Consider the following 24462-nt stretch of genomic DNA (forward strand, 5'->3'; position numbering starts at 1 on the left):
ACTCGTGGTGGGGGATAAACAGAGGGTTTGGTTTGGAAACAAGATATCTAAAAGGTGGTAAGGGGCTAAATCTATTTGTTAAGGCCAGCTCAATTTTGTCAAGGTTGCAGAGATGTAAATAAGGTTAGGGCATGTGATCGTTGGCGAGATTGTAGGTTAGGATTAGCGCTAGCCCTGTTTACATCTCGTGACCTATGACAACAAATTGAGCTGGCCTTATCAATTAGTACTAACCATGGTAAGTGTGTACTGTGAAAGTAAAAGTTAGGTATGGCCCCCAATAGTTACATGTTCCTTAACTTGACAGAGAACTGACAATATTGGAGACAGGAAAACTGATCATTAAAGGCTACTTGTTGAAATTGTATGGAAACAAAAAGGGGCTTAACCGCTTAACGTCTTACTTTTCTGCACCAACCGGGCTAATGAGACGGCACGTATGACATGTGCTATACGAGGTGCAGAAGTTTTAGGGGGTTCGGTGAATTCATTTTAAGTTGAAACTGAAGCTGGGCATATACAAATAGTTACATTTAAACAACTATATATATTTGTTGAACTGAGTTCGTACATTTCATCAAACTTTAAACTCAAATTGTCCTTTAAAGTACAAGTAAATATTGAAATATTTTTAAACATACAAATTCCGATTTAATAGGGGGTTTGGTAATTCCCTCGTAACTGAAACTGGGCCATTCGATAGTTAAATTTTAACAGTTAAATATATTTATTCATACATTTCATCAAATATTAAACTCTAAAGTTGGCCTTTAAGTAAAGTATTCAAAATTTTCTAATATTTAAATTCTTAGTTAATAAGGGGTTCAGTAATTTCATTTTAAATTACGATAGTTAAATTTTAACAGCTAAATATATTTATTCATACAATTCATCAAATAGTAAACTCTAAAGTTGACCTATAAGTAATCTATTCAAATATTTCTAAATATTTAAATTCTGAGTTAATATTTATCACTGGAGAGTATTAGTATGTAATTTAATAGCTTATATCTGTAGATTACAATACATCAAAGTATAAGCAAGAAATGACAGAAGTAGTTTTATCTATGTGTGTACTTGAAGGTTTTATCAAGTAGTTTACTGTCTAGTGTGAAGTTTGTTGTGTATTTTTTACTATGTTTTATTGAACTATAAACATGAAAGAGACTTGTATAAAACTGTGTGTATATAGTTACAATACACCTGTTGGGTTTATATCATATATCAGTCTCTGTTCACAAACTCCCGAGGGCCTAGCAAGGGACAACTTACTCAGTCGGATGGGATGAAAAATCGAGGTCCTGTGTACACATTGCCATGCACGTAAAAAAATCACTTGGAAGTTAGAATTTGATATAAGATTATGCAGTAGCACTGATGACCTGGCAAAAGTTACCTCATAGCACACTGTATGGTGTATGCCCGTATCTATTATCCCAGTCGGTGCAGAACAGTAGGACGTTAAACCCTGTTTCATTTCATTTCATCAACTCCACTTTTGAAACCAAATATTAAAGCCGCTGATAGTTATCTGCATTTTTTGGAACAATATCTAATATTTTACAGGTTAAAGTCTCAATATCTAATATTTTATGGCTTAAATTCTAATGTGTGTTATTTGGCATGTTTTTCGGAAAATATCAAGTTTTCCATGACTTTTAATCTAAGTTGAAATGTATGGAATTGGACCATTTTTGGACTGATATCCCTCTTTGAGATTCAACTTTCACAGTATTGACAAATAACAGCATTTCTAACTGCCAAACAATCATTTACATGCATGCCATGGGCATGGGCAGTCCTTCACGTTTAAGGTGCATTTTCACTCCTGCTCCTCTCAACGTACCTCAACTTTCCTTCGAGGGAGTCATTAAAGATCTCCGCAAATTAGCAAAATTGCACTCCTAAATATTGAAATTAATAAACTACTTTCAGTTTTTGTTTATTTTTGAACTGCATATGTTCGAGCTATCAGTTTCCATAGAGGTAATTCAAACAGCCCATATTCACCAAACAGATTTCCCTATTTTTCATTCTGATATTGAATGCTAATGTAAGGCATTATCTTCCATAAGAACATAAACATTTGTAAAGAGAATTTTAAACAAAACTAAAGCATAAATAAAAAAGCCTTAATCCATGAAGTATAATTAAGAAAGGTTTTTTTACAGGAGCTTTTTTTCTAATTTTTGAAATTGGCAAAAGCTTTTTATGGCTCCTTCATGATTTCATAAACGTGAAGGACTGCATGGGGTATAAAAGTGGACCTTGGTTTTTCTGAGATACTTAGCTAACATACAGACAACCAGCTCATGAATACCAGTAGTCTGATAATAACTTAATGATAGTTGGACTATGGACTTGGTAAATAATTGGTAAATAAGTACAAGCATTAAGTTGCTTGTTACTGTATTCAATTTATTTATATTATTCCATTCATGGTTGTAAATAAGAATTCTGAATAAATCCTTTTTAAATCAAAATTATAAAGTCTTGTTACATTTACAAATCACAGAATCGTAATCAAATTTCAACTGATAGAAATTATCAAATATTATATAATCAATTACTAATTAGTGTCAGTAATTAGATCCTTAAATAAATTTGTCTTGACCAGTCATAACAATGGAGAAAGACATAATATTATACAATAGGGTCCTCCATCTTGTTTATATACAATAGGGTCCTCCATCTTGTTTATAAGCAACAGACTAATTCCAGCGTAAATTGTTTCACTGGTATTTGGTAATTGAACTGGAATATACAGGTCACAATTCTATGGAATACAATTACTGCTTATTACTGAGCGATGTTTCAACTAGGCTTCTCTAGTCATTATCAAGCTATGACAAAACAGGAAAATATGACAAGACTTTATATACATATACACAACAACACTTTGCTAATGCTGACCACAAACTAGGTTATTTTGGGACTAACATGTGGTTTATTTTATTTCAATAATTCGCTTGCGTGTAGCAGTCTTTATCAGTGGGAGGAAACCGAAGGACCTAGAGAAAACCCACAACCGAGGAATTGAAACCACGCCAGCTGACTCAATGACAGACCTTATGATACAACACGCACACGCTAACCATTCAGCCATCCAATCCCCCTCAAGTTTTATGAAATACAGAACAGAACTGGTTCAACTTGAACAGTATTATAGTTTACAAGAGATTATCAATATCTCAAGGGGTTGGGTGGCCTAATGGTTTAATGTATGAGCTATAGGTCTGTTATTGAGTCAAATGGCACGGTTTCGATTCCTAGGGTCATCTGTCCAATATCGAGGGGGGTTTTACCCACTGCTAAAGACCCCCTACACGCAAGCTAATAATTATTGAAATAAAATTGAACCATATGTCCTGAGTTTGTGTCGAGTGGAAGAGTTTGTGTCGAGTGGACGTTAAGCCCCATTTCTCTCTCTCTCATGAAATACCTCAAACTACAATCAGTGGCTTAAAAGCTTGACAAGATTGGTAAGTGCATACTGGTCTAGTGCATGAGGATTGTTACGAAAAGGGTCTGAGATAAGAAATCTTAGCCCCCCAATGATTATATCACCATTACACTACCCTTTATCTGTATACTATTACTCTACTTTAACCGATATTTCTACAAAAAAAGTTAACTGAGTGCAAATTGTTAAGAAGAGGACATCATCCTCATTACTATAAACAGATTATTAATCATGTGTTATCAATTAACAATAAGTTTACTGAGTATAAAAACATTAAACAGTCTCCTTCTTGTCTGCGATATCACCCTAGGTAGAAGGGGACATTAAACCCCCATGAACAAACAATCGCTCTTGATTTTTTCTATCCAGACTCTGTATCTCAAATGGCATGATAGCATCTTTAATCAAGGGATGGAGCAGTGGCACAATTTTTTTTTTCCCACACCCATCCATTCCCACTTTAAGCCGGACTAGTCTCACAAACATCAAGACTTATGTGGCTTCTATATTTTTGCATTGTTCTGTACAGATTGTAGAATTTTATAGTTACATGTACATAGCAGAGGTGGATCATAGCCATGTTTGAAAATTGGGTTTTGAAAAATATGGTATTTATTCCGCATTCAAAATGAACGATGGGTTAGATCTAGTTTCGTTTATTATCCGTAGCCCTCGGTCTTGACCGCCATTATGACTCAAACACTTGTCTGAGATATCACCCTCATTGGAGAGAGAGAGAGAGAAATGGGCTTTAACGTCCACTCGACACAAACTAGGTCATTTCGGGACTAACATATGTTTTAATTTTATTTCAATATTTCGCTTGCGCGTAGGGGTCTTTAGCTGTGGGAGGAAACCGGAGGACCCGGCGAAAACGCACGAGATTGGACAGGCGACCCTACTCCTTGTCACGTACAACCGGCAATTCGAAACTACGCCAGTTGACTCAATGACAGGCCTTATGATACAGACCGCACGTGCTAACCATTCAGCCATCCAACCCCCCACCCTCATTGGAAGTGAATGTTAAACCCAACAAACCATAAAGACAAGCATAAAAATAAGGCACCTGTCTCGAAGACATTGTCAGGAACAATCCAAGTGGTGCCTGTTATTCTGTTTAGCACTGATTTGTCTTTTTTCTGTGTTTTTATTCATACATGTCCGGCACAAAGTTCAAAATGGCGACATTACATTCATTCTGCACACAGAGATTCAATTACTTCAAAATTTGAAAATAGAACTCTGCCCTGAATGGCCGCCATATCCAAAAATTATTATACTGTTTCGTAATGCTTCTGCTCCATTTCACATCTGTCCTACACACCATGATTAAATATACATTTTTATTTTAATTAAATGGAAGCGGAATAAATACTTCTCTAAGTATATTTAAAGATACATTATGTAATATTTAGATAAAGAATTAGCCATTCTTGCTATAATAGTTCGAAAGTAGATGATGTAAAATGAATAATTTGAAAATTTCATTCAAATTACTCTATTGCAAGCGAAGATATTAGCCTTTGAAGGTTTGACAGACGTGTGCAATAATTTCAACCACCGTACTGGTTGATCGAAGCTAAGTCTCGGTCCTCCATATTTGATTAAATCAAAGTATTGCTGAACCATTCTACAGTAATCTATTTAATATCGGAGAAATCTGATGCCATCGAGAGTTGACTAAGGCCTGGATTAGTTAATCAATGTCTAATTAATACTTTAGAAATATTTCAGGCCTAAAGAAAGACCTGCAATAGGCAGATTTAGCTCTTGCATAATGCATGTTTAATGTCTTCAACTAAAATAGTGGATTTAAGACTCAAAATGTCGGTCAACAAGCTTAGTGTCTGTTCTCAAATGGAGTTAACTGTAGACAGACAGCCTGAGTTTAGTATGTATTACATTTTGTCAGGTACAACTAAAGCTGTTATTTCTATTTAAGATTAGATACTGGTTAATTTATTGATTATCTGATCTGCTATGAACTTCTGAAAACAACCACGTTGTGCAACCGAATAATCAATTAAAAGCTGTTATTTCTAGGCATGATTAGAAACTGGTTAATTTGACGATAATTTGATCCGCTATGAACTTCTGGAAACAACCATGTCGTGCAACTGAATAAACAATTAAAAGCTGTTATTTCTAGCCATGATTAGAAACTGGTTAATTTGACGATTATGCGATATGCTATGAACTTCTAGAAACAACCATGTCGTGCAACCGAATAATCAATTAAAAATATTTAATAGAGATATTACATATGTCAAAAGGTAAATATAAACATGTGTAAACAGTTATGAAACCCGAGACGGAACTTTGCGGTAGATTTCCTATATGATTACTCCACTTCAAAAGACAGCAGCACTAAAAAACGTGCAATATCTTGTGTCAAAAATATGTTTCATCTTTCAAAAATAAAATTATCGCTTCAAACTTTAAAGGAAACTGTTATTAATAAACAGTCTCTAAAAAATCTTCTAAGAACAACTGTTTCAAATATGAAGCAGAAAATTAACCATTACCTAAACATGCATCTCTGATCAAGATCTTTCATCTTAACCGAAAAAAAACTCACTAATTACAGGCCCAGACTGAATGCAAAAACATTAAAGAACTGCGGAGAGATGCGTGCAGGATTTTTTTTATAAAAAAGCACGATACTGTGGTGTAGTTTATGTTTATTGGCGGTGATTAAATATCATTCGTATTGCATGGATGAGTTTATAGCTTGGCACAGTTCAAAGCCTGAGCTGTTAAACTGAAAGCTGGGGTAATGTGGAAGCCATCACCTTAGAATGATGGAGTATTTGAAGTTGTGTGGAAAAACTATAATATTTACATCAATGGCCCTGTTTTCTCTTTTCGGTGTATATGGCAAAATACTTAAAAGTTAGTATATGGCTCCAGTCAGTCTCATTTTATGATGATGCCGTTAACTGGCGGTAAGGGGAGACAAGTTGTTAGATAACATACTGTGAAATACTTGGCTCCAGATATTATACACTATCTATATCGTCTTAAGAAGGAAAGAGGCAAGCAACTATTTGTGCTATACTATCTTTTAAAAGACAAGTGTTTGTATTGAAGACGTAAGTTTGATGAAGGATCATGCTAAAGTTAGTCCCGTTTATTATATATAATAAAAGAAATAGGCCCTCACATAAAAATATTTTTTTTTGCTTTAGGAAAAAAAGGGGGTGGGGGGGTACAGAAAATGGATGTTAAAGTCTTTGTGAATAGAAGGATTTTGTGGAAGTTGAACCTCTGAAAACATATATCAGTATCAGTCAAAAAATCAAAGCTAAAATCTTGTATCCATAATTTGTCATGAAATTATTTGAACTTTGGAAATGATGTGTAGAATATATATATCATTGTCAGTCACTTTTTGCAATAGTTTAGGTCTAGGTACTAATGACAAACAAATCACTCTTGTTGTAAATAAGTAGGACCCACTACTTTTGAGGAAAATGTGGTTATTGTTTAACACTACACAGTTCAATGGATAACATACACACCACGTTTCGACAAGATTTCACTGGTCGTTATCAAGCATACAAATTACAAATGAGGAAAAAAATTGTGACAGTGGTATATAAACATCTAGGTACATTGAACAATAATAACAGAAACCATAAGTTAACAATCATGAAACACTAGCTTATTGTTAAAACTTCCATTTCATTAAAAAAAATAAAACAAATGAAAGACAAGTAACTTGATTGATAATTTAATTTTGTAATAGATCTGTGATAGAATTGTTGAGTGTGTGATCCGTTTGATATTGTGACAGATCAGAGTAATATATGCAGTGTGTTTGTATTAAGGAAAGCAAGTAAGATGTTAGTTATGTGTTTACCAGTGATATGCCTCCAGGCAAATGACAGGTCTTGTCTATCGCCATATCTTAACAGTTTTTGTGTTGACTGAGGCAGTCTACAAAGGCAATTTCTAGCTTCTGTAAGCCCATAAAATCCAGCAAGTTGAACTCAGTGGCCAGTAAAACATAGTTAATATATTCACAAGTCATACAGACCAGTGAATAGATGAATAATAAATATATTTCTACCAAATACCCCAACATTTTACACATCTATTTTTATACAGAAATTGATGATATATTTAAGGTAGTATTTGATAACGCCCTTTCCAAAACTTCCCTTTTTGAACATCTTTCTAAACCAAGATCCAGATCACAAAAGTTAAATACCAGACTCGAGTTCACAAAGCATTCTCAGACTCAAGTTAAGAATTTATTCAACTTTCAATCGCTGTTTATGAGAAATATCTTTGATCCAGAAACACAAAACTTTGAACATAGTTTCTTATTGATGTATTTGATACATTAAAACAACAAAATTTTTATAAAGGGCTATATTTTAGTTAAAATAAAAGCGAACAATTTTGAGTAAATTCTTAACTTAAGTCTGAGAATGTTTTGTGAACTCAGGGCCGGATATATTGTTTGGTTGAGAAGGCACTGCTGTCCCCCAGTCACATAGGCTCACACTAGCGACCAAACCTAGTATTGTAAATCAGTTTATATACATTCATACATTATATTACATTCATCATTCATATTACTGGGCTATATTAGACCAATCTCTAGACCACGACGCCATGTACATGTAGGACCCTACACCAGTATTTAATACAATTAATGCATTGTGTCATACCTCATTAATCAATCAAGAAGATCTGAAACTGATTGGTGATATCCCATTTAATTAGTTGGTAATTATCTCACTGTTGCATTAATTGGTTAATTGTTTAATGTAAAGTGCACCCTGATGACCTTGTTTACTAAATATATATGGAATTCTTTGATTTGGAGATAAAAATAAAATAGTCAATTTAGTCAGAAATTATGTTGATTTAGTATGATAATCTGTCATTGTTGAGAGTATGACATTTACAGTAGGCCAAAAATAAAAACTATAATTGGTAATCCAACAGACTTTTGTTTAGAAACATCTACATGTCAGGCGTGTGGTGACCCATGATTTTGTATGAGCAAGAAGATCCCACCTTGGCCCCCAAAAAACAATATTTATAGGTGTGTGCCTGGAAAGAGGTGGGGTGGCTTCCCCTTCATCTGATCATTAGAAACAAAATATAAATGTAGACCTAAAGAACTTGTCCACAACATTCGGTACTTCATCATTCTAAACACAATGTCATTGTACACAGAGCATGTTCTTTTTGTGATTATTTTGACTACCAAGGGAATATGTAAAAAATTTGATGATACACTAACATTTTACAGTTCCACCTTCAGCACTCTTAAATGTAATTAACAGCCATACACAAGCATGGAAAGAATTTACTCAAAATTAATCGCCTCATTTTAAACTAAATATAGCCCTTTATGAAACGTTTGTTGTTTCAATGTATCAAATACATCAATAAGAAACTATGTGCAAAGTCTTGTGTTTCTGGATCAAAGAATATTTCTCATAAACAGCGATTGAAAGTTGAGGAAATTCTAAACTTAAGTCTGAGAATGTTTGTGAATGCTGTGCGTGCCTAGCCTTACATGTAAAAGATGAAAACTTGCACAAGAAAAAAGTGTTAAGATTTCAACCTTGTCACATTTAAAGGTTTTGTGAATTATCCTACGCTAAATTTAGAAATAAACATTATATTTTTCATATTATATTCAAACTTTCACCAGATCTCTTCAGTTTATAATTGACTTTAATTGGACTAAAAAGGTGTAAAAACGAACACCTTGCAAGAAGTAGTTTGAAAAGCCACATGAAAATTTCATAAATATTGTCAAAATTGAATGACTTTAAAAAAGATGAATTCATGCATGATAAACTATAGTGGATGGCAATAAAGACTGAATGAGGTTTTTTTTTACAACCAAGTCTTGTGAAAATTTAGGGGTATCACATCTCCCTATTCATAGCCATTGGTGCGTGTGGTCAAAAGAGTATGATATGTTTGTCGCATGGACGACTACTGGTAGGCTACAGAAAGTGATGAATAGCGTTTCCCCAATCTATTCCTTTCATCAGATTTTTTACCGGCACACCGTAAGCTTATTGAAGCTACTGAAATGTCTGTCTATTCAACACGATTCAATACAATAGCCAAAAGGTTGTGTGTAAAGCACAGGGACCTAGCCAAAGGGCCGCAGGTAATAAACATAGTTTCTTTAGCAAGCCACAGCCATCAATAAACGTGAACACAATGGGGGCCATGAACAGTTCCATTACTTCTCTATTCTAAACAGTTTTTCTGAAGAAACGAGGATAATCCCTTATATAGAGACACTGGATGTGTGGATTAAACGACCTCAAGATGATGGACTCATAAATATCCTAAACTTTTTTATTTCTCAAATCTTTATCCCTACGCATATATATGTACATAAACCCAACTTAAGGGGATTGTATGAATAGGCTGATATCACAAATATAAATTCCAATTTCATTTTCAATTGAAAAGCTTGTAAAAAGATATTAAATTCTACTTCAAAGTCCTCAATTCCTTTGATGTTGAAAAGCATATTTTTGCATCAGCCATGAAAGGCGAGTTAAATCGATGCAGGCCTATTGTATAACCAGGCCTATTGTATAACCGCTTTGACAAAAAACGTTGCAAAGAAAAAATTGACTGTAAAAATATAAGACTGACAAGAGACATGAAATTATCTACGATAGTTCCCTTTCAACGTTGGGTAGATCAATAGTACTTGATAGCAATGCCTTTTGGCTGTGAATATTTATGTGGATAGCCGTAACATATTGTCAATAAATCATACATAGTAAGCTGGGCTTTTATCAATATATAACATAATATGAACGAAGGTTGTCAACAAAACTTTTCTTTTATCTTTGAGTCTCTTTGATCTTTTTTATGTCAGTCAGGTAATAGAGAACTAACTTCAATTTACCTAGACTATAGAAAAATAACTATCAAGTGTTAACCATGACAGATTGGTGAGGAAATTTAAGCAATAGTCTCTTTGAAAGTTTAAAACTTTTTTTTCTTTTCCCTGTGAAAAAATATCTCTTCTTTAACATTAAAGAATGTATACGTATAGCCCAATTCTTTGGACCTTAAAATAGACGAAAATCATTCTAAAACTACATATTCATTTTTTTTTTTTTTAAATATTGTAATTTCTAATCAATTATGTTTGGTGAAATATGCGAACAGGATTAGGATCCCATATTTTCCTGACAAGAGAATAACATCAATAGTGATTGAAATGGACCAATATTGAATTGTAGTTTGTGTTTTTAATTTCGAATATTATGGCAAATATTAAGTTAGAGGTTTAGTCCCTTTAACGTATCCGTGTGTCATTTTCATTTTTGAGAAAATTTCAAATTTTCCACGGTTGATTCCACGCTAAGATGTACTAGAATTGATTTTGATCTTTTATTTAACAGAGCATTATGTAAAATTTAGATAAAGAGCTGGCCGTTCTCGCGATAATATTTCAAAAATAGATAGTGCAAAAAAGAATATATTAAAAATTTCATTCAAATTACATTATTTTGAGCAAAGTTATCAATGGTTGTAGTTTTGACAACTAATACCCAATAATGTCAAATACACATCACCCTTAATACACATATTAACCCTTAATACACATATTAACCCTTAATACACATATTAACCCTTAATACACATATTAACCCTTAATACACATATTAACACACATATTAACCCTTAATACACATATTAACCCTTAATACACATATTAACCCTTAATACACAAATTAACTCATAATACACATATTAACTCATAATACATATATTAACTCATAATACACATATTAACCCTTAATACACTATTAACTCTAAAAAAACAAAGTTGTACACACAGACAACCATACAAAAAATATTTATAAATACACATACAGGGTAATTCCGTTTAGCACTTTCTAAAATCAAATATATTTTTTATATTTTCAAATATCTTTTTCTGGGATTAAATTTATCTTGGATGACTCAAATATTGCAGTTGCTGATGCTCTCTAGCAGTGACATACCAAACACTTTTTGTATGACCATATAACCAACGGAGAGGGTGTTCTAACTTTCCCATGCCAAACAATTTATTAGCGTTAATTATCAAATCATTAAGCTATGGCATTTTGACTGAATCACTTATCTCTTTATAAAAAAAGGGCTGATAAATCCTACTTATAAAGACAATATGTAAAACACGTTGATACAAGCCTTGTGTAATATGTAACAGAATCCTTATTATCCATACATGTTACATGTACAACTCCCATATAGAGGATAATCTACCAATCTAAGGGATTAACATGACTGATCATTTTAAGTCTAAAGGGCTATACTATTGTTTTCATTTCAACAGACCATCAGGTATCACCATTGCTGTCTTTTCAGACCAATTTACCAGAAAGAATGGGGTTTAAGACCCACTTGACACAAACTAGGACCTGTGCTGTCTTTTCAGTAAAATTTACCAGAGAGAATGAGGTTTAAGGTCCACTTCGCACAAACTAGGACCAGTGCTGTCTTTTCAGACCAATTTACCAGAAAGAATGGGGTTTAAGACGCACTTGACACAAACTAGGACCAGTGCTGTCTTTTCAGTACAATTTACCTGAGAGAATGAGGTTTAAGGTCCATTTCGAACAAACTAGGACCAGTGCTGTTTTTTCAGTCCAATGTACCAGAGAAAATGGGGTTTAAGGTCCATTTGGGGTATGAGACTAAAACATGGTACCATTATATTTCAACAATTTAACTGCCTATGTCTTTATCAGTGGGAGTGAACCAGAGGACCCGGAGAAAACCCACAGAGTTGGGAAGGCAACCCTTTCCTTGTCATGTACAAGCCTGGGATTGAAACCAAGCTACCTATATCTTTATCAGTGGGACTAAACCCAAGGACCCAGGGAAAACCCACGGAGCTGGGAAGGCAACGCTTTGTCTTGTCATGGACTAGCCTGGGATTGAAACCACATCACTTGCCTCAATGACAGACCAGATGATCTAAAGAGCACACAACGTACCACTTGACCACCCAACCTGCCTTATTCACCCTTTTAGTCCTTAAACTATGAAGTGTTGATAAGCTATAAAAATAACACTTTTCATTTTGTCAGACATTACAAGGGTGAATTTGGATATATAAATTTAACTCTTTTCATTTTGTCAAACAACGGTGAATTTGGCATTAAAATAGTTGGGAGACAAGAATGATTTTAGCTTTATGGTTCAGCCAATGAACAAATTTTGTGAAAGAGCAGACATTTTTTGGAGATTTGCAACCTGGGTTGCATTCCAAGATTTTTTCATACACACCTATTATGTTTAAATCTTTTAAAACTAAGTGCATAAACTCACATCAAGGGGGCAAGAAAGAGAGGTGAGTTCTCTAGGTCTTTTAACGGAGTGACCTCAATAGGTAAGCCTCTATAAACAGCTACAAAGCCAGGCAAGTTTGACGCACAAAGCAAATATGCAAGAGATAATTCGCTTGTCTGTATCAGTCCAGCTATTGTCAATCTCCCTGAACACACAAACTCTAGCCCTCTACTAAAACAACCTGGAGCCCATAGGAAGAAAGAAATTGCAAAGTTTATGTTTTAAATCCACTTCCTTCAGCAGTAAATAAACAACCACTGGCTTTTATGTGCCTGGTTGTATCTCCTCATATTATCTCCTCTTCCACAAATAAAAGAACCCAAAAAATTATTTATTTTACACCTACTTACTAAGTTTTACTTAATTTTCTTGACGCATTGTCATCTATATGGGGACAGAGTATCCTATTTCTTCTCCCAATAATGACTTTAAATATTCCTGGTGCTGCACGAGACATGACGGTATGCTCTTGTTATGTCATTTGAAACAAAAAGTGGGTAGGCTTTACGAATATTTGTGAATCTTCTTGACTGAGATTAGATAAAAACTTGCTAAGGTTATCTCGAGTAGAAGTAGATTTATTTAGCAGGGTTTGTTTATTCTAATAAGAATAAAGTTAGACAAATCAAACTACTTGTTAACTGGTTTTTTTTTTATAAATCCCACAAGCTCAAGAACAACACGATCTGTTGGTTGTCTTTATACTAGATAACAATGTGAAATTTGAAAGCAGTTTGGATCAAAAGTAACCTAAACTAAAATATGCTTCGATAAACATTAGTACAATTCTGAACACATACGAATTTAAAATTTACTCTTATCATGATAGACCACCAAATCCCTTGAAAATTTCTTTCAATAAGCTTACAGGCACGTACATGTACAACACCCAACCTATAAGGTGTATTTAAATTTTATTTAGTGATGTAAGTGTAATAACTGTCTAATATTTGATGTAAGTTTCATTCATGTATGCTGAGTAATAAACACATGTACTCATTCTCAATTCGTATACAATGTATCCCAGGCCCCTGTCACATTTTAAGTTAGGAACATTGCCTATACATGTACCAGGAATGTTGGACGTTTCAGCTACAGACGCTTTGGTCATAGAGTTTTTTAACCATAACCAGTAAGCTCCTAATATACCGGTAGCTCATATTTAACCTCTTTAACCAAAACAGTGTCCACAGTTCACCAGTATAACTATTATCCATAAATCTGTCATATCTCTGAGCTTTAAGTTAGGACCATTCCACAGATGCTTTGGCCATAGAGGTATTTAACCCTAACCAAAACAGCGTCCCCCAGGTACAACTGGTATAACTGTTATCCATAAATCTGCCATATATTTGAACTATTACTCAATTTAATTCAGTGAAATTTACAGACATCTTGTACACCTATCTTCACTTCATCATAAATAGTCTGAGATATCGATCATGACACCATGGCTCCTTTTGGCTACATGATGGGAAATGTTGATGGATGTCATGTGCTGTGAGGCAGGTTATGCTTTCTCTTTCTAACAAACCTGATTTCATGTTTCATCCATTTTGAAAGTTCAATTAGCTAAGAATTTTTTGGTTAAATTGCATAATAATTGAAGAAAGCGGGAAAAAAAGAAAGATATTTAATAACTGTTCCCATTAAATGCTATAACAGGCATATATCTTTTCAAATTGGTTGCCAGACTGACTTTATTTCCCTGTTGTCAATGAAAATTATTCAACAGAAAAATAAACTACCTGTTTTTAGTGCTGAATCACTGAATAATAAACTAATGTGATATGGCTAATAATTCACAGTTACTAACTCACAGCTGACAGTTAATAGCTAATAATGCAGGTTGGGACCTATTTTTTACTTGAATATCATTGATATTACACATTGCATTAATATGATTTTTGAATAATTTATATGTTGAGTGTATTAAAATAATAATAATAATTTATAACACAATAATACAAGCTATTAACAATGTGTAACATATTTCACTTTGAGGTTTAATAAAAAACCATGATTTTATTTAAAAAGACTGGACAATTAAATTAATACAAGGCTTGTTAGGAAACCTCAAAGAGAAATATGTTACACACTTTTAATAATGTGTATTAAATATCTTGTTATAAATTATTATTATTGGGAATGGCTGCATTTAAATTATCGATCAAGGCAGTCACAAAGTCACAATAAACACTTGAATTTATAAAAAAACTATTTTCTGGAAAAGCATAGCAGCATTCTTTAGAAATATTGAAAGCAAATATTAATATATAGATAGGTGTAAGAAATATAAAGATAGTTTTGAAAGATGGATGTCCAGATGGTATTTATTGTGTTCTGGAAAAGACATCTCCACTCTCCACATAAATGAAATATTATGAAGAATGGTCCTGGTAAGTTTGGCCACTGAATAGATCCAAGTTCTTATCTACAAATTTCGTATTTTTAAACTTTGTTTTGTGAGATTTCGTATAAAAGGATGAATTATTGAATTGTGATATCTGTGTAAAAATTAAATTAACAAAAAACGGAAAAACAAAATTAATTCCTATTTAGAAAAAAAAGACCTTTAAGTACTAAATAGCTTGGAATTGGTGAATATATTTCCAGAAAAACTGACTAATGCCGTTATTTCATTTTGTGCTGGAAAAATGTAAACACGCTTCACAGGCCATATAACTGTTTTGACAAGCCGTGTTTTGGCTGCAATTTCAACTGATTAGGACAATCTAAACACAGTAGAACAAAAACCAAAAGAAACCACAATACACAATTCGTTTCACAGTAATTTAATTACCTGCATAGTAGTTATTCCGATTTCATCGTTACTTAACCACCGCAATCTGGCAGACAGTTTTTGGGATTCGTGTTGAATTACGATTCCCCCGAGCATTTTGGGGCTGACATTTTCTTGTCTATTGTCAGTAACGTATCCATCGTTATCTGTATCCGCTGTTCTTCTGTGATGTCGGGCCCCTAAGTTCCTTAATTTTATGCGATCCGAATTCACGCCATTATTTCCAATCCAATTATTGTCATCCTGCAACGTAAAGTCCACACGATGCATCAAAAGAAGGACAGAAAGCCACAGTTGAATGAAATCAACATGCCAGTCTTTGGTCCAATAAGTCGCCATGTTGAAAAACACTGGTCAGATATTGGGAATATTATTCCCGATATACTATAAACCTCGGAATTATGAACTTATGACATAGCAGTTACACATATGTCCCATATTATATTCCATATCACTACGTCATTGCAATTGCAATACTGTCCGATTATCACACATTTTAATGAGCGACCTATGCGGTCTACATCTCTCCTTTGACTTCATCAGTTCATGTAGTTGGTATAGCCAGCGAATAGCGAGTATTATATTTTATTAGACAGAGCTAAAACTCGGTCACGCGCAGTTTCGCACAAACTTCTCGTACGCAGTGCGGCTACATAACGGTAGTTGATAAAACATGGCGGCCTCCATGATTAACTTGTGCAGACGATGTTTGCAAACAAGTTTTCCATTTTTATTGGCTACACACCCTGTCAGAAGAAAACTTCCACACTATCTTCGACAAGAAATTGAGACCAAATCTTTCCATACTCAATCAGGTATATTAATTACTTTTTTTAATCGATAAACAAAATGTCAACATTGTGTTGATATAAATCGTTTATATTATAACGTGCTTTTTTTTTTTATTGTGTGTTATTTATCACAGAGCCTATAGAATGAAATGAAATGAAATGGGGTTTAGCATCCTACTGTTCTGCTCCTGACTGGGCTAATGAAGACAGGCATACACCATACAGAATACAGTGTACTATGAGGGAAATTTTGCCTGGGCACCGGCACTATGGCCCAAAGCCAAGCTTAACCGGAGTGGGGCCCTGGAGTGGGCCTGACTAGAATCGGGGTCCGCTAACGCGATGAAAAGATTATTTCATATTCTTTTGAATGGCACGCATGCATAACACCCAAGTAAACGGTCTGTAATACAAGAATAATTACATATTATATTTTGCCATGAAACGCGAGTCCCTCTAAGCCTAAGCTGGGCTTTGCTATGGCCTACTATTATATCGAATTCCAACTGCCAAGGGACCTTTTATGTGCACGCCAATGTGTACAAGGGACCTCAGTTTTTCATCCCATCTGAACGACTTGACAGCTGTCCTTGTCAGGCCCTCCATACTGAACCACTGACAACGGAAAATTCTGATGAACATTCTCAGTCACACGACAGAGCTTATAACATGATTAATAAGGTAAATTAAGGACTAAGTAGGCCTATTATTTAGAAAATAGTGGTTGGTTATGTCAGCTAAATATAGATTTTTAAAGAGACATTATCTATATTACTTTGTAAAGAAATTAAATGGATAACATTCAACTTTTCTGCACCAGCCGGGCTAATGAAGACAGGAACTATCTCTGATCGGACGCTGACAGTTCCTATGGCTTTCTATATAGCTGTATTATGAAAATACGGTAAAACACCTCTGTTCTCAGGCTATTTTTCACCGTGAATGTTTATTTTTCACAAAAGGAATCATTTCTCGTCATATCTGACACAAATTTTTATTATTGCAATATCAATATAAAAATCCACAATATATTGCCATTATTGCAATATTACACTGCTTCCAGACAAAAGGCTCAAAAAGAGGTGACAAACCGTTCAAACAGATTTCTATGAGAAGCATGTCAATTTAAATCATTGTAAGGTCAAACTTACGTTTCAATAAAATATAATATTCTTTCAGAGAATATTACTAGGGAAAGAGAGATATATTGGATTATTGCGGTATCAAAAAATATTATTGTCAGTAAAATTTACATATTCTGATTTATTGATTTATAAAAGTTATTGTCCAGCTCTAGTTAAACAAAACGTCTGCCTTAATACAGCTCTGTCGAATATGGATTTATGTATGACCAATCTGATTTATACTTTGTTTCAATAAAAAAACAATAATCTTTGAGAGAATATTGTTGGAAATGAAATGAAATGGGGTTTAACGTTGGGGGAATGGCAATAATCTATAGTCAAACGATATATTGGATTATTGCAGTATTTTTAATGGTAAAAAAAATATTGTCAATCAAATTTACATATAGCAATATATTGATTTAAAACCCATTCCTTTGATTTCCATGAATATGTATGGTGGCTTAATGCCTTAATGATTGTATTTGTATGGACTATTTTCATTTATCAGGACCACTGCGCAATGGTGAATTTGAAATGCAAGATCCAAAGTCTGAAGATGAAGTGTAAGTTTTTATTTTCTAGATATTTTATGTTTCAAACTCATTTTTATACCCACATATGGAAATGTGGACGTATATTGCCGTCGCCCCCGTCTGTCCGATTGTTTTAAAATTGATATATGTTGTTTACATTAGTGAGATGAAGAAGCCTATTTAATTTCAATAATTTCCGTTTATTACGTCTAGAGTTATGGCCCTTGTTTCACTTAGTTAGACCTTGTGAACGCTCTAACGCCAAAAGTTATCATCTTTGTTGGACCTTGTGAATGCTCTAACGCCAAAAGTTATCATCCGATCTTTGTGAAATTTATATGCATTATTTGAATTAGTGAAACGCGGAAGCCTTTTGAATTTCAGCAATTTCCATTTATTAGTCTAGAGTTATGGCCCTTGTTTCACTTCACTAACGCCAAAAGTTATCATCTGATCTTTGTGAAATTTATATGCATTATTTGAATTAGTGAAGCGAAGAAGCCTATTGAATTCCAGCAATTTCCGTTTGTTATGTCTAGAGTTATGGCCCATGTTTCACTTTGTTGAACCTTGTGAACTCTGTAATGCCAAAAGTTATCATCTGATCTGTATGAAATTTATATGCATCATTTAGATTAGTGAAACCACAAAGCCTATTGACTTTCAGCAATTTACAATAATTACTTCTAGAGTTATGGCCCTTGTTTCACTTTGTTCACTCTTGATAATGCTCAATTGATGAAAGTTATCATCCGATATGTATGAAATTTATATGCATCATTTAAATTTGTGAAACGGAGGTCTATTGAATTTCAGCAATTTCTGTCAATTATTTCTAGAGTTATGGCCCTTGTTTTACTTTGTGAACCTTGTGACCATTCGAATGACAAAAGTTATTATCCGGTTTCCTCCTATTGCTAAAGATCCCTATGCACAAGCAAATTATTGAAATAAAATTGAACCATATGTTAGTCCCGAAATGACCTGGTTTGTGTCGAGTGGACGTTAAACCCCATTTCTCTCTAGAGAAAGAGCTGGCCATTGTTTAAAGTTTTGACAAAAAATAATGATAAACTGCCGATCATTGGCAGATGGAAAGTCCACCCATAGTTCATATTCTCAATGGCCATGATGATAACTGATTCTCGATTAGCAGTCCCTTTGTCAGCAGTCTCATACCATATTAGCATTTAATGCAGATGTGGCAGGCAATGACCTTTCCAATCAATATTTAAGCCATCCCATAGTCTGGGGTGTTGATTTTAGTCTGGACATGTTAATAAATGTCTAAATAATAGTTTATATAACATTTGAAGCCAGAAAAACATCAATCATACCATCAAACTGACTATTGGTAGATTTAACTGATTGTGGTATGCATGGACTGTAATAGACTGGCCTTTAGTCTGTGACCCTGCACGAATCTGATCAGGTTTTGTAATAGACTGGCCTCCTAGATCAGGTTTTGTCTTTTTTTCATAGACTGGACAAGAATCCCACCACTGCACAAAAAGGTAGTCCTTACCATGGGATGATAAATTACACCACTTTACAAAAAGGTAGTCCTTACCATGGGATGATAAATCCCACCACTGCACAAAAAAGTAGTCCTTACCATGGGATGATAAATCTCACCACTCCACAAAAAGGTAGTCCTTACCATAGGATGATTAATTCCACCACTGCATAAAAAGATATAGTCCTTACCAGGGGATGATAAATTGAGAGCTTAAAAAAATCGAAATATTAATAATATGCACATGGACTGCTAATTCCTCTTTTAATTGCTGCCTTAATTGCAGACAAATTCCATTTGACAAATCCTGAATCTGTGCATGACAGTGTCTGTGACAGGTGCCTTATTTCCAGGCTTAATTTCCGGTGTCCTTTATTTATCTAATGGGTTTGACCAGTTGTTGTCAAATTTGTGGGGGTGGGGGGGGGGGCGGGGAGTATTTTAAGATTTGTAACAAGCTACTCTCTTCGAGTACCATACACATGTACTATGTTTTGGTGTTTATTTCAGTGTGAACATAACTTTTATTGACAAACAAGGAAAGAGGATTTGTGTTCGTGGTAAAATAGGTGATAATGCAATGTACTTAGCCCACAGATATAATATAGAACTAGAAGGTATAAACTTATATCCATTCTACCAGTAATTAAACTCAACCTCCCTGTACAACATTTAATGTGGGAATATTGTCAACTTTTGTGTTTCTCATGGGTCATATGAAATGAAATGGGGTTTAATGTCCTACTGTTCTGCTCCGACTGGGCTAAAGAAGACAGGCATATGCCATACAGTGTGCTATGAGGGAAATTTTGCCCGGACTGTGGCACTACAGCCTACTCTTATATCAAACTCCAACTGTCAAAGGATCTTTTACGTGCACGCCAATGTATACACGGGATCTCGGTTTTCCATCACACCCGAATGACTAGAGCGCTGTCCTTGTCAGGCCCTCCGTCCTGCATCACTGACAAGGGGGAACCATGCCGGAAAATCTGGATGAACTTTCTCGGCCAATGAAGGGACCGAACACCCGACCTCCAGGCTAGCGAGCCAGCGTCCTACCCACTTAGCCACCGTGACCCCCATATGAAAAGAACTCTAACTAAACTCAGAATTGGTTTCACCAGAAGTCAGACCACCATTTACTCGTCTATTTTGGTACCCACAAATCTACTTGCTTCTGTTAATAGTCTTTCTCTAACTTGCCATTTTCCCATCTTTATCAGCCCAGTCGGAGCAGAACAAAAGGACATTAAACCCTATTTTATTTCATTTCTCTTTCCCATTCCCTTTTCTCTCCTTTTATATGCCAGCTGTGAAGTAGATAATTCAACCTAACGAAAAATTGGGGAAAAGTTGGGGCTGGGCAAGGACTTCAGAATTAACATTAAAGTCAATGGGGAAATTAATGGTGGTCTGCCTCCTTTGCAGATCAAAGGGTTAGCTCCTGGTATATATTCTAATTAACTCAAGGGTTAGCCCCTGGTATATATTTTAATTGACAAGGGTTAGCCCCTAGTATATATTTTAATTAACTGAAGGGTTAGCCCCTGGTATATATTTTTATTGACAAGGCTTAGCTCCTGGTATGTATTTTAATTAACAAGGGTTAGCTCCTGGTATGTATTTTAATTAACAAGGGTTGGCCCTTGTATATATTTTAATTAACAAAGCTTAGCTCCTGGTATGTATTTTAATTGAAAGGTTACTGTTCCTACTGTTATTTTTTTACAGGTGCATGTGAAGCGAGTTTAGCATGTTCCACATGTCATGTTTATGTAAATGAAGATTATTTTGATCAGTTACCAGAACCGAAAGAAGAGTAAGAATTTTGAGCTAGTACTTTGCTAATTAAGTTAAAAAATTAAATTTGTTATTACAGTCTTCTATTTGGTGCAATTAATTAAAACTTCATTATGCTTCCTATTTTACTGATGAGAGCCATGGTGGCTCAGTGAGTAAACGCTAGTTCACTAATTAGGAGGTCACAGTGTTCGCCCAGAAAGCTCTTTAGGAGTCTCCAGTTCAAGTTTCCCTTGTCACTGGTACATCTTGGGACTGCCCGAGAAGGCCCCTTGTCACTGGCACCGCATGAAATGGTCACTGGCACAGTATCAGAGGGTCTGGCAAGGCCCCTTGTCACTGGCACAGCATGTGAGGGTCTGGCAGGGCCCCTTGTCTCAGGCACAGCATGGGATGGCCTGGGAAGTCCCACTGTCACTGGCACAGCATGGGACGGCCTGGCAAGGAGAAAACATCTTGCTTTACATTTTAACGAAAAACCAGGGTCACATTGGCATCATTGTAAAAGAACCCTTTGCAGTTGGAAATGCCACTGACAGTGTAAAATTTTCCCTCATAGTACACTGTATGGCATATGCTCGTCTTCATTAGCCCAGTTGGTGTAGAAAAGTAGGACTTTGTAGCCCCTTTCATTTAATTTCCTGTGAAGTGTTCCCTAGAGTCTTTGATTAACTATTATAGGTACATTAAAATAATAACATTAGCCCATAAATTTGTGAAATATTTTTCAGGGAAGAAGACATGCTGGACATGGCACCGTTTTTAAAACCTAACTCTAGACTTGGTAAATATGTTTAGAAAGTCTTATTTTCCATATGATATTATTAGGAATCGTGCACAAACAATGCAGTTCAAAATATTTTTGCAATAGCATCTTGTTTTAAAAATATCATTTGAAAGGAAAAGGGCCTGTTGGACCAAATGTGGGTAGGACACTGAATGCAAGATTACAAAGTCCTTGGTTCAATTAAAAGTGAAAAATCACCACACAAAATCAAATTTAAGAGGGAATTTATTTTTTGTCAAAGTATCATTTGGAGATCTATAAACCAGTGTACCCCTGACCTGGCCCTTATTAGTTCCTGGTCTTACCCACCATAATGACTTTTTTAATGGCTTGTCTTAAAGATCATGTACTAACCAAGAGAGAAGAGGGGGGGGGGACTAGTTTGTATCATTGAGTCAAGTGGTGTGGTTTCGATTCCTCGCTTGTACGTGACAAGGAGTAGGATGGTCTGTCCAACCTCATGGGTTTTCTCTGGGTCCCCCGGTTTCCCCCCTCTCTGGACCTCTGGCTTGTGGTCGTGGTTTCGATCCCTGGACCTGGTGTGAGCGTATGTGGCTTGGAGATGGGGTGCCTTCACAACCTCATGGGTTTACTCCAAGTACTCCGGTTTCCTACCATAAAAAAGACCCCTGCACATGAAAATAAGACAACTTGTCTGTAATATCAGCATCAGTGGAAACAGACGTTAATCACTAAAAACAACAACAACATCTGCCTCAAGAGTTTTCTCCCCTGATTTTGATGTCATAATTACAATTAAACATACATTATGCAAGAGCTAAATCTGTCTATTGCAGGTCTTTCTTTAGGTTATCTAAATTATTAATTATGCATTAATTAACCTATCCAGACCATAATCAACTCTAGATGGCATCACTAGCCTACGATCTTTAGTGGATTGTGAGCCGATTTACTGCATAACTTTCCTTCACGATTTAATGATTAAATGGATAATCGAGACTATGCTGTTTATCGTACTGAATTTAGTAATGATGATCAAGGCTAGGCGGAAATTCAATCGCTCTGTTCTCGGTTCATAGTGGATCAATTTGAATGAAATTTTCAGCAAATTGCCTTTACATTATCTAGTTTTTAACTATTATAGTGAGAATTGCCAACTCGTTATCGAATTTCCCATAATGTATCTTTAAGTATTTAGTTTATGTGTGAATATTTATAATTTCAGGTTGTCAGATAATATTAAATAAAGATCTGGAAGGACTAGAATTAACTTTACCACCTGTCACTAGAAATTTTTATGTTGATGGTCATGTACCACAACCACATTGAAATTAAAACTATAGGCCTATAATATTCTAATGTGCACAGGATCCTCACAGACAAAAGAACAAACAAACAAAAAGATTCAAATTTTAGGAATAAAGAAATAGAATTCTGTGAGTGTCATATGGAGGGTGGTGCATATTACAAACAAACAAAAAGATTCAAATTTTAGGAATAGAGAAATAGAATTCTGTGAGTGTCATATGGAGGGTGGTGCATATTACAAACAAACAAACAGATTTTTTAAGTGGTACATTTTCTATTCAGTGTTCTTGAGTATCAAGGATATACAGTGTAATATACATGTAATATTTGATTATCCAGAAAACATTTAAAATTGCTGAAATATGATTGGTAACTGCAGTTATAAGGATCTGTGTGATGTACTGGTTGAAAATTGTGTAATAAGTATATCTTTTGCCATGATTCACACAAGAGACCTTCATTGCGGAAGATGTACATGCTATCAGGTCAGCCATAAGGGTGCCCTACTTGCCGAATGCCAATAGGATATTCTCAATATCAACCAGCTTGACTCACTTGCGCTGAATATATACCAACCTGTTACAGTGTCATCTTTAATATTAGCAAATATCTTCTCCTCAGTCGAATTAATATGAAACCATGAACAACTTCACACAGAAAATGGACAAAAAAGATAAACCAGATTGAACACCAGCCACATGAATGTTCAAATTTGTGTTCATGGATCAACTTTTTTATAATCAGCATTATATATTAAATTAAGATCTGTGAATATTCTTTTATGATGCACCCCTAAAGTGATATGCAGTTCAGTGCAACAGAGTTGCAAGGGTAAAAAAAGAATATTTTGAATTTACAGGTTTGCTAATTGAAAATTGAAATATTGAAAGAATGCAATCAAATGATTTCTATCTCAATTCTACTTCCAAAGACTGCATTTACATTCTGTCGTAATAATACAGTAATATTTATATAGAATTTGAAAGAAAAATGGCAAA

General features: G+C 34.8%; 2 protein-coding genes across 2 annotated transcripts in view; one reads left to right on the top strand and one right to left on the bottom strand.

Annotated features, from left to right (window-relative positions):
* The window catches only part of LOC126818063 (VWFA and cache domain-containing protein 1), a 62823-nt gene extending 46624 nt beyond the window's left edge, over positions 1-16199 (bottom strand). Inside the window, exon 1 of the mRNA XM_056100079.1 lies at positions 15639-16199. Coding sequence (XP_055956054.1) covers positions 15639-15977 — 339 coding nt within the window. The 5' untranslated portion in view covers positions 15978-16199. The remainder of the gene's footprint in view (positions 1-15638) is intronic.
* A 92-nt stretch (positions 16200-16291) lies between these two features.
* On the top strand, positions 16292-23740 carry LOC130012353 (adrenodoxin-like protein 1, mitochondrial). The gene is made up of 6 exons (XM_056100084.1): positions 16292-16453; positions 18065-18119; positions 20116-20222; positions 21340-21427; positions 22140-22192; positions 23382-23740. Exons 1-6 carry the CDS (start codon positions 16312-16314, stop codon positions 23483-23485), a joined length of 549 nt encoding a protein of 182 aa, XP_055956059.1. The 5' UTR covers positions 16292-16311; the 3' UTR covers positions 23486-23740.
* The last annotated feature ends 722 nt before the right edge of the window (positions 23741-24462 follow it).

Source organism: Patella vulgata, chromosome 4, assembly GCF_932274485.2.
Source record: "Patella vulgata chromosome 4, xgPatVulg1.2, whole genome shotgun sequence".
Classification (NCBI taxonomy): domain Eukaryota; kingdom Metazoa; phylum Mollusca; class Gastropoda; family Patellidae; genus Patella; species Patella vulgata.